The 12471-nt window shown below is 40.5% G+C and overlaps 1 protein-coding gene across 3 annotated transcripts in view; it reads right to left on the bottom strand.

Annotated features, from left to right (window-relative positions):
• The window catches only part of LOC149167861 (Phosphoglycerate mutase family protein), a 397884-nt gene that overhangs the window by 97557 nt on the left and 287856 nt on the right, over positions 1-12471 (bottom strand). For 2 of the 3 annotated variants that reach the window (XM_089433203.1, XM_089433204.1), the window contains 2 exons: positions 10806-10868; positions 10122-10246 (listed from right to left, as the gene is read on the bottom strand). In XM_089433203.1, coding sequence (XP_089289329.1) covers positions 10122-10246; positions 10806-10868 — 188 coding nt within the window. The remainder of the gene's footprint in view (positions 1-10121; positions 10247-10805; positions 10869-12471) is intronic. The other variant, XM_089433206.1, reaches the window with a different exon arrangement.

The raw sequence follows: 12471 nt of genomic DNA on the forward strand, positions 1-12471 counted from the left end.
TGTGCAACTTAGGTAAAATGTTGTGTATATTTTGTGCATTAGTAGATTCACTGTTGTTTATATTCCGTTGTGCAAAGTAGCTTTGCCATGATTCTTGGTTTGGTAGCATCAGTGATTTAAGATTCTATACTACACACAAGGATCACAGAAAAACAACAATGACCACCAACCTGAAGAATGGGGATGAAATAATGGGAAAGATGGAAAGTGGTAAGTATGGAATATCTTGGACACACTGTTGGAAATAATACTGAGAGGGGGGGTGAATCAGTATTATCTAATTCTTTTAATTTATCTTCTTTATTTGTTCTTTGAATTATTTTTGCATGTCAGTACCATAAAATAATGAGCATGAACAAAAGAAAACAGATAGTCACACCAAAGAACACAAGATGTAAGGTGGAAACCCAATGTGGGTGAAAACCACCTGCTGCAATATGTCTCTATCTTCTTTCAAATTAGAAACTCCTTTTACAAGGGTTTTGTACTGATGCAGTCCTTTACCAGTACGCAAGCTGCAACCTGCAGAGAGCTACAACTCTCTCTCTCGTTTTCCAGTCTCTCCTGGAAGGGAGCTACAACCCCCTACTTTTCTTACAAGGACCACTTTTCATAAATTTTCAAACTGGATCCATAAGCATCAAATAATCATCAAGTATAAGAGAATCACCCAGTCAACTGTAGTAACCAGATCAACAATAATAGGACCAAACCCAGAACACAACAATGATAAACAAAGATTTTAAGAGAAGTAAGCACCCTGCTCAACTGCTCGCCTGCTTACGTAAGCACCCTGCTCAACTGCTGGCCTGCTTACAGTACTCACCCTGCTCAACTGCTTGCCTGCTTATAGTACGCACCCTGCTCAACTGCTCGCATGCTTACGTACGCACCCTGCTCAACTGCTAGCCTGCGTACCTCGCTCTGAGTCCATTGAACTGCCTGCGGACCTCCGCACCTGCAACCCTTCTGTGCCTGCGTACCTGTGCACCTGAAACCCTTCTGTGCCTGCGTACCGGCGCACCTGAAACCCTTTTGTGCCTACGTACCGGCGCACCTGAAACCCTTCTGTGCCTGCGTACTGGCGCACCTGAAACCCTTCTGTGCCTGCGTACCGGCGCACCTGAAACCCTTCTGTGCCTGCGTACTATCGCACCTGAAACGCTTCGTTCCTGCGTATGTACGCACTTTTCTCTCACTGTACCTGCGTACCTTCGGGCATAGATGATTTCAAGACTTCAGAAATAACCCAGACAGTCAGATCTACAGATCTGAACATGCGCCGAAGAGATCTCGGTCCATCAGTAGATTCGCCTTATTTAGATCTAGACCAGATCTAGCCCTCATAAGATATTCAACCAAAAACATGCTCAAGCCAAATGATCTCCTTTGCTTTATATAGGAAAGCTCTTCATTAAATCATGGATCAATACCACGAGCCGACACCATAATAACACAATACCGTCGGCTAAATACCAAGAGTAAAACATAAGAAAATCCCACATGTGAATTTCTTTGCCTTGAAATGTGTGCACTGGGGGTACGCACCTCCTGAACGGGATAACTGTGGGTATGTACGCACTTTATGTAACACTGACCTGCGTGTACGCACCTTATGCAAGGTGTACCTGCGTACCCCTTATTTTCTTCAATATTTGATAGCTGATCATCAATCTCTGCTGCTGACTTGAAGTACTGTGATCTATCACCTGAATGGGTTGCCATCAAGGACAACACTTTAGCCATAATGCCAACAATCTCCCCCTTTGGACTTGATGGCAACCTCAAAGCTTCAGCTTCATTCTCCCCCTTTGACATCAAGGGCAAAGGGTTATGCTCCCCCTAAGAACATGCTCCCCCTGAATATGAACCAGATTTGCAACGAAGAACCATAATCCACCATGAAAGAGATAGAGACATATTGCAGCTACTTCCAAGATCTCCTTCTACACATCCTCCATAATGCCAACAATGCATTATATGCTCCCCCTGAACCTGTACCATCAATCATAAGAGGTTTAGCAATAAGATGATGCATCAACAACCCCCAGCTTTTGCCTGAGGTATTCAAAAGTGTCCCTGGGCAATGGTTTGGTGAGAATATCAGCAACTTGTTCCTTAGAAGGAACATACTCCAACTTGACCTTCTGTTCAAGCACTTGTTCCCGGAGAAAATGATACTTGATTGGTATGTGCTTGGTTTTTGAATGCATAACAGGATTCTTTGAGATGCTGATTGCACTTGTGTTATCACATAAGATGGGGATTGGTGGTGTACAAGTGATTTGAAAATCCTGCAAAGTCTGCATCATCCGAAGGAGTTGGGTGCAACAAGATGCAGCAACAACATATTCCGCTTCAGCTGTAGACAAGGCAATCGAACTCTGTTTCTTGCTGAACCAAGATACTAGTCTGGAACCCATAAAGAACGCACCACCACTTGTGCTTTTCCTGTCATCCACGCTTCCGGCCCAATCTGCATCTGTATAAGCATGAAGTGTAAGATCTGTATCTCTAGGATACCATAAGCCATAATTTTGAGTCCCTTGAAGATATTTGAAAATTCTCTTCACTACCTGAAGATGAGTCTCCTTCGGATTTGCCTGAAATCTTCCAACTATTCCAACTGCATGCATGATGTCTGGTCGGGTACCTGTCAAATAAAGTAAACTTCCAATCATAGATCTGTAGGTTGGTTGATGTACTGCTGCAGATTCATCATTTGCACTGAGGCTACATCCTGTGACCATGGGTGTACATACTGGTTTTGCATCTTCCATACCATATTTCTTCAAAATCTGTTTGAGATACTTGGTTTGAGATAAAAAGATTCCTCCTCCTTTTTGTTGGATTTGCAAACCAAGGAAATATGTCAATTCTCCTAGCAAGGACATTTCAAATTCTTTCTGCATGACCAAGGCAAAATTTTGACTCATAGCTTCTTCATTGCTCCCAAAAATAATGTCATCTACATACACAACAAGTATTAGCAATTTGTCATTTTCAACTTTTATATAAAGATTGCTATCTGCCGATCCTTTTGAAAAGCCTTGTTGATGAAGATATTTGTTCAAACGGTAGTACCAAGCCCTTGGAGCTTGTTTGAGACCATAGAGAGCCTTTTTCAATCTGCATACAAGATTTGGATCATTTCCAAGAATGAACCCATCTGGCTGTTCAATGTACACTTCTTCTTCCAAGTCTCCATTCAGAAAGGCTGATTTCACGTCCATTTGAAATACTTTGAAGTTTTGAAAACTTGAGAGAGCAAGGAACATTCGGATGGCCTCAAGTCTTGCAACAGGAGCAAAGGTTTCTTCAAAGTCTATTCCTTCTTGCTGCGCATACCCTTTACAAACAAGTCTGGCTTTGTTTCTAATTACTTCTCCATTTTCATTCAATTTGTTTTTGAAGACCCATTTTGTCCCGATAACATTCTTATCTTTTGGTCTAGGAATCAGCTCCCAAGTGTTGTTCTTTTCGATCTGCTCAAGTTCTTCATCCATTGCTTTCACCCAACATTCATCTTTGCATGCCTCTTTCACATTTTGTGGTTCAGTAGAGGAGAGTAATGCCAAATAGCTTGAAGCTTCTGCAACTGTTCTTCTTGTTTGTACACCTGCTTCTTTCTGCCCCATAATCTGAGATTCTGGATGGTTCTTCTGAACATATCTGGATGGAGTCTTTTCTTCTATTCTTGTTTGCTCCTCAAGTTCTTCTTGAGGTTCTTCTTCTTCATCATTCTGTCGTTGGGGGTAGCCTTCATCTTCTTCGATGTCTTCATGATGTACTTGCCTAGGAATGTATCCCTTCTCATCAATCACTACATCAATGCTGTCAACAATTCTGCCAAGTCTTTTATTGTAGCATTTGTATGCTTTGCTATGTGGAGAGTAACCAAGAAGAATGCCTTCATCTGCTCTAGGTTCAAGTTTGCCAAGCTGCTCATCAGTATTCTTGATATAGCATTTGCTCCCAAAGATTTTGAAGTGCTTTACTGAAGGAGTCCTACCACTCCAGAGCTCATGAGGAGTTTGAGTGCTGTTCACCCGGACATTTGTTTTGTTGAGAATAACAACTGCAGCATGTGCAGCTTCACCCCAGAAAGTTGCGGGAGTTCCTGACTCATCAAGCATAGCACGAGCCATTTGTTGGACTGTTCTGTTCATTCTTTCCACAACTCCATTTTGCTGAGGAGTTCTTGCTGTAGAGAATTCTCTTCTTATCCCATGTTCTTCACAGAAATCGAAAAATTCATTTGAAGTAAATTCCCCACCTCTGTCGGATCTGAGGCACTTAATTTTGTGACCTGATTCATTTTCAACCAAGGCTTTGAAGGATTTGAATTTTTCGAATGCTTCATCTTTGTGCTTCATAAGTCCTAACCAGACAAACCTGGAGAAATCGTCAATGAATAATATCAAGTATTCTTCTCCTCGAGGTGTTCTTTTCCTGAAAGGACCGCATGTATCTGTATGTACTAGATCAAGAGGCATGCTAGCTGATCCTTCTTTCTCTGGAAAGTTAGTTCTGGTTTGTTTTCCAAACTGACATGATTTGCATATGGTGTTGTCAGGAATTTTGATATCTGGAAGATCGCGAACTGCCTGATATTTGCATGCTTTCCTTATTTGTGAAAAGCTTAGATGTCCCAACCTCCGATGCCATAACCAGTGCTCATCATCCTTGCTCAGATAGCATTGTTGTTGTCCTTCTTCAAATATGTACAGATTATTTGGAGTTCTTTTGCCTTTGATCACTGTTTTACCTGTATCAAGATCACGAACAAGACATCCATTTGATCTGAATATAACCTCGGTTCTTTGATCACACATCTCGCTGACACTTAGAAGATTATGCTTCAATCCATCAACATACAAAACATTTCCAGCCTTGACCTTTTCTTTTAACTGAGCAATGCCTTTTCCTTTTATAGTTGCAGGAGTATCATTTCCAAAAGAGACTTTCTTTCCCTTTTCTAGAGTAGAATAAGACTCAAGTTTTTCTTTATCACCTGTCATATGCTTCGAACATCCACTGTCAATGTACCATAGATTTTCCTGTCCCTCTGCATAAAATGCTATCCCATATCTTTTTGTTTGAGGTTCCTTTATTCTCCATGTTTTGGTGCTTGAGGCTTGTTCCTTTTTCTGCTGAAACCTGCTCCTGCATTCAGAGTCTTCATGACCAAAGTTATTGCAAATAGAACATTCAACTTCATTTTCAAGAACCGAAAAGTTGTTATAGGTGCTTTTTGTAATCCCCGTCATACTTCTTTGTTTTTGAGCTTCCCTAGTCATGATCGTTTTATATGCAACACATTGAGCTGCTTTGTGACCAAAGTTATGGCAAGAAAAGCATTGTCCATTGAAGAAACTTCTGCGGTTATCGAATCTACCAGCCAATTGATTGTAATTTCTATTGTCATCTATTCTTGAACCAAATTGAGAAGATTTTACCTGTGGCTGGTTGTAGCTTTTGTTCACCCTTAAGATGGATTGCCCCTGATAGTTTCCGTTTGTAATTCGTCCCTGCTTTACCTGATGATCTTCATTGTGCTTTTGCTCATTTCTTCTTGCTGCATCAAGATAACATTTTGAGGTGGATGCTTGAGAAGTTTCTCCATTATAGCCCAGACCTGTCTTGTTTAGTGGAGACCGCTGCACATTGATAATCTCATCCAAAGTTTCAGATCCTTTGACAAACTTGAGATTAATAGCTTTTGTTTTCTCAATCTCTTTTCTAAGACCAACAATTTCACCTTCTAATTTTTCAAGATGTTTTTCCTTTTCATCAATTTGAAATTGTAGAGTATCAATTATCATGTTCTTTTCTTCTATACATCTCTTGAGTCTAGCAATTTCATCATAAAGGTTATCCACATCTATAGCATCCATATAATCATCATCTTCAAATGCCATTAACAACTTATATTCATTACCTTGTTCATCTTCATCACTGTTTGATAGACCATCACTATCTTCATGAGTGTAGTAGCTTTTCTTATTTGCATTCTGTTTCTTGTTCCATCTAGCAGGTTCCTTTCCTTTATCCTTATAAGGACATTTTGCAGCATAATGACCTACTCTTCCACAAGCAAAGCATTTAAAAGGTAACTTACCTCTGAACCTTCCAGAACCCCTTTGAAGATTTCTGACAAAATTTGATTCTTCTTCCTCTTCTTCTGGGACGTGGCTCGCTTCATAATAATCTCCTTTGCCTGATGCCTTGAAAGCAGCTTCTCTTCTGTCTGATGGACCTCCCTTTCTCATTTCATAAGCAGTTAGAATTCCATGTAGCTGAGACATAGTAAGAATTCGTAGATTTTCCTTTTCTTCTATTGCAGATACTTTAGATTCAAACTTGGGGGACAATGATCTTAGAACCTTTTCAACCACAATAGCCTCTTTTATTTCTTCATCCAAATTTTTCATACAGTTAACAACCTCATCTACCCGAAGAAAATAGTTAGCCACACTTTCATCATTATACATTTTGAGAGTCTCATACTGAATTCTGAGAGTTTGAAGTTTAGCACGCTTTACCTGTTCATCTCCTTCATAGCTCGTGACAATTTTGTCCCATATCTCTTTTGCGGATTTATAGTGCATTACCTTCATGAATTCTGATTGAGATATACATCCTAATAGAGTACTGACTGCTTTCGCATTTGTTCCATACTTCTTTTTCTCGGCTGCATCTGTAGGAGTAGCTGAAGGAAAAGCGTAGTCTGTCTCTACGATGTCCCAAACTTCTGTACCAAGAGATTGAAGATAGGCAGTAACTCTTACCTTCCAATAATTGAAGTTTGTCCCATCAAAAACCGGTGGCCTGATTGATGCTTCTCTCTCGTAGTTGCTCATGATGAACGATCTACCTTCAAGCGATCAAGCTTCTCTGAAGGACCTGCTCTGATACCAATTGTTGGAAATAACACTGAGAGGGAGGATGAATCAGTATTATCTAATTCTTTTAATAAATCTTCTTTATTTGTTCTTTGAATTATTTTTGCATGTCAGTACCATAAAATAATGAGCATGAACAAAAGAAAACAGATAGTCACACCAAAGAACACAAGATGTAAGGTGGAAACCCAATGTGGGTGAAAACCACCTGCTGCAATATGTCTCTATCTTCTTTCAAATTAGAAACTCCTTTTACAATGGTTTTGTACTGGTGCAGTCCTTTACCAGTACGCAGGCTGCAACCTGCAGAGAGCTACAACTCTCTCTCTCGTTTTCCAGTCTCTCCTGGAAGGGAGCTACAACCCCCTACTTCTTTTCTTACAAGGACCACTTTTCATAAATTTTCAAACTGGATCCATAAGCATCAAATAATCATCAAGTATAAGAGAATCACCCAGTCAACTGTAGTAACCAGATCAACAATAATAGGACCAAACCCAGAACACAACAATGATAAACAAAGATTTTAAGAGAAGTAAGCACCCTGCTCAACTGCTCGCCTGCTTACGTAAGCACCCTGCTCAACTGTTGGCCTGCTTACAGTACTCACCCTGCTCAACTGCTTGCCTGCTTACAGTACGCACCCTGCTCAACTGCTCGCCTGCTTACGTACGCACCCTGCTCAACTGCTAGCCTGCGTACCTCGCTCTGAGTCCATTGAACTGCCTGCGGACCTCCGCACCTGCAACCCTTCTGTGCCTGCGTACCGGCGCACCTGAAACCCTTCTGTGCCTGCGTACCGGCGCACCTGAAACCCTTCTGTGCCTGCGTACCGGCGCACCTGAAACCCTTCTGTGCCTGCGTACCGTCGCACCTGAAACGCTTCGTTCCTGCGTATGTACGCACTTTTCTCTCACTGTACCTGCATACCTTCGGGCATAGATGATTTCAAGACTTCAGAAATAACCCAGACAGTCAGATCTACAGATCTAAACATGCGCCGAAGAGATCTCGGTCCATCAGTAGATTCGCCTTATTTAGATCTAGACCAGATCTAGCCCTCATAAGATATTCAACCAAAAACATGCTCAAGCCAAATGATCTCCTTTGATTTATATAGGAAAGCTCTTCCTTAAATCATGGATCAATACCAAGAGCCGACACCATAATAACACAATACCGTCGGCTAAATACCAAGAGTAAAACATAAGAAAACCCCACATGTGAATTTCTTTGCCTTGAAATGTGTGCACTGGGGGTACGCACCTCCTGAACGGGATAACTGCGGGTATGTACACACTTTATGTAACACTGACCTGCGTGTACGCACCTTATGCAAGGTGTACCTGCGTACCCCTTATTTTCTTCAATATTTGATAGCTGATCATCAATCTCTGCTGCTGACTTGAAGTACTGTGATCTATCAGCTGAATGGGTTGCCATCAAGGACAACACTTTAGCCATAATGCCAACACACACTACTTCAGTCAAAGGAAGAGGTCTGAGTAGTGCCTTTCCTAGAACCCTAAGGCCTCAAAGGAGGTCCCATTGGACTAGAGTCAAACACTAATCTCCCACGTGAAGTGAGAGAACAAGAATACAGTCAAGATCATCTAGTTTGCCCCTTGATCCATATTAAAATTCCCATAAAATTTAGTGAAAACACATGATTGCAAAATGGTTGAAGTACTTGCCGATGGATGACCCACCTTCCTTCAAGAAGGAAGGCTGAATCGGAGAGAGAAAACTGACCAGAGCAGGTAGTGGGGGGATCCTGGCATCATGTTATGTGCCATATAGGCTGTTGGCTGGCTGGCTGTTCAAGAAGGAGAAAAACTTTCTTCTATGGGTTACCCACATTTTGTTGGGTAACAGTACTCATGCCTTTTCTGGTGCCAAGGACTCACAATATCTAAAGTCTTCTCTGCTGGGAAAAAGTGCACTAACTGGCATTACAGGAATATGAGAGATAGCTCTGATAAGGGTCAAATTAATGTGCCCCTACTCGTAGTACAGTTGGATCACCAACCTTCAGTCATATATGCTCCATGAATGAGGGTTTAACAACTGTATCTCCTGTTCAGATTCCATGGAGACTATTTCACAGTGCAGTTACAAACTCATGCCATAATGTTTCGGAAACTAATGCCCAGTGATGCTTACAAGCAGATGAGCCACCTATCATGAGATGTCACTGATGTGCAACTGAAGCGGTAACCTTTGGGAAATCTGGATCCAACATATGGCTATTGTATTTTCAGGCTTGTTTCCAGTGGTTGAATATGATTCATACCCTTCCAACATCTCAGGCTTCACCTAGCATACTGATCAGTGCACCCATGTGTCCCCAACATCCATTGGTTTGTGCTACTTGCTTCCGCAATAAGCTTCTCTAGGGTCCACAAACACAAGCAGTCTTTTTTTCTTACTGCATGATGGCATTGCCATGAGGCTAGCTCTGCTCACGTACTTTGCCACTTAGGATCTCAGACCTGTATCCCTTTGAAAATGGGATATGATTGACTGCTCTGCATATGCCCAAGTTATAATCCACTTTTCTTTTATCCACTCTTGGAACAGTGAAATATCTTTATTCTGCTGTCACTACCGTGTGTATAATCCAAATATGATGAATGGTTTAGGCATGAAAACAGACCTCAGAAAGCATTGACTGGTTGTTGCTCGAGGTGTTGGGGCAAGTCTGAAATACTGCAGTAACATCTCTAAGACAGCCACTTTTGCTGCTAGCCATCTCTGTGGAGAAGGACCAAACTCTTGAACTTCACAACACATTGACTCGGTCACATGATAAATGGATTGGTGCCTTGAACCATCCATCCATTCTTATCATCAAGTTATCATAACCCACATCATCCAAGGAACCAAGTCAAAACCATCACCAACCAAAGCTCTTTGTGATGAATATCACTAGGGTAGTAAAAAAATTCACTAGTATAGGCTTCATGCAAAATGACAAGTAGCACAACCTTTTTCTTTGAATCTGATTTGCTAGAAATCACATTAGTCCCTGTTTAGACAGTGTTTAGTTGCTATTCTTGCATATTTCAGAAATTCTATAGTTTCCAGCAAGAGTTTAGTCTAGGTATTTTTCTAAGGAACAAGCGATTTTAGCCAGACAAAAAATATTTTTAAATGAAGATACTTCAGCATGCTGTAACACTGTTAAAACATAATATCAAGATACATGGAACATACCCTTCGCATTCTGCTTCCGTCATCAACAAAATGGTGGCAAGCCTAGAAGCAACATCTGCCACACTTTCTCCTCCTTCAGGTGGAGCAAAAGGATCCCTTTCATCAAGTGCCCAAATTTCTTTGTACTGCATTTACAAAAGAATTTATCAACTTCAAGTGTGGAGAACAAAGTAGCGTTCCAACCAACTAAAAAAGACTGTTATGAAAACATGCCTTGTGCTATTAAACCTAATGAATTTCCAGGAAGAAAAAGAGATAAAACTGCATCACCCATGTAACAATGTCAATATATCTTAATTCAAAGCATAAAATAAAAGTTAATAAACAGCGCTTGGGATTAAATGATTTTATGTATTATAAAACCAAGAGCTTCCAACAGGAGGAAAAATCTGAACCCAATGAGGTAAATATGACAGCTCTTCCCAAATAACTAGAAACATGCTGATATCATGTACGCTATGGTGAGATGCTAGATTTTGATTCTTCACTGTGGAGAACAGAATTCGAAACCTATAGAGACATGAAGTAGCAATATTAATCCTAATTAGAAATTAAATTTTCTAACAGTATCAAAGTTTCTTGACAACCTTATACATTAATGAAAATACACATAGTGGAATCCCTAAAAACAAATAATAACATAATAAACGTATAAAGTAACAATTTTATTCATCCACCACTTACATGATCATGAGATTGAAGTTCAAGTTGTGGTCCAAAATATCGTTCCCTCAATGCCTCTATAACCTAAGACAAATGAGATCATTTAATATGATAGTATCAATGTTCAAACAATATTGTTAAACAACATCATAAGGAAATTTTTATACATGCAAGAAATAAAGAGTTTATAAATAATACAAAAAACATAAAGCTATTGTATTAGTGCCCCTTGCTCCCCACTCTAAAATCTCGAGAATTATGACAAAGTGCGTGCTTACAACTCCTATTGCAAGGTTTGAAGAAGGATGCCTACAAATGTAGAAATGGAGATAATGCACATTGGCTACGAAATTTCACTATGGGGGCTTCATAATGCTATCAAACGAAAAGTCCAATGTATCAATAACATTTATTTAATTTGAGGCAACCATAAGCATTAATTAAACTGTGACATAACTTGCGGTAGTGTCAGCCCCCAGTTTGTATGCATACCTGCAGTGTTAAACTTCATCTTAATTTCATTAGGTTGTTCCATCGACAAGTACATTCAAGATTTCAGATTGATTAGCACCCTACTACACATTGAGTTTCATTAAATTCCAAGAACTTGCTATCTTTGGTAGTTCTCCTACTTTTTAGGAGTTTGAGTTATAGGCACACATGAGAAAGTTAGATACATATTCTTGCTCCTAGAGTGCCCTAGCTCATATGGTCTTGTTCATACTCGCATTTCTTTATTATGATGGCTATTATGGGTTAGATGGATTGCTCACCTTCTTGGAACACATGTTGAGACACCCCACACATCCTATTATATTATTTGCGGAGAAAATGGGGCCATTCCTTGCTTCATGGATTTAGCTGGGGATTTGTAACCATTTTATAGATTGAGGATTATTATTGGATGGCTGATTCCTCCTAGTACCTAGCCATTTGCGCACATCTTGAGGAGTCATTGTACCTTGGGGATTGTGTTATGGGGGTGTTTATGAAATGCCCTTGTTTTCAGTTGCTATTGTTGACATTTGATCAAACATTTATGACTCTCCACCTCTTAGTGGAATGCCTGTTTTATCCAGCTTTATGTGCACACTTTCATGACATTTGGAAGAGACATCCACCTTGGAGACCATGCATACTGTAATGTTCCTATGTAGGAATGTGAGTGATATTAAGCAAATAAATAGTGCAGCAGCATATAAAAATAAAAACACACATTAGACATCCATGAAAATGCTACCCAATCAGGAACTGCTGAGCCATATTATTAAAAATCAGAGGGCTAGATACAATATGAAATGGAATGGTGCACCTAGGCTTGCCCCAATGAACAAGCAAGACCAACCCCAGGTGGGAAAATAACTGAGTTGAACGCTGCCTAGCTGCTACACCACTCTGCACTGCGCTATCCCAGTAAACCACTGCCCTGCTGAACTTCGACCTGCTGGAATGTGCCCAAAAACTGCCCCGAAAATTATATCCTTTCAGCCCCAGACTCCTTAGACAAAACCCAAAAGGGAATTTCGTTGGTTTTAACTTTGAATTTTCAGCCTCCATGGAGCCTCTCCCCAGATTCTGCTACAAAATTCGACTTGCAGGAAACAGCCTGCAAATCCCCCTATAAACACTCCTAAAATGTTGGTTTTACCTATGCTATCCAACTCCTTGCACCCCAGATGGCTCTTGG

This window comes from Pinus tabuliformis, chromosome 5_1 (genome assembly GCF_031772625.1).
Source record: "Pinus tabuliformis cultivar Carrire ecotype Pingquan chromosome 5_1, CPIR1, whole genome shotgun sequence".
Lineage (NCBI taxonomy): Eukaryota > Viridiplantae > Streptophyta > Pinopsida > Pinales > Pinaceae > Pinus > Pinus tabuliformis.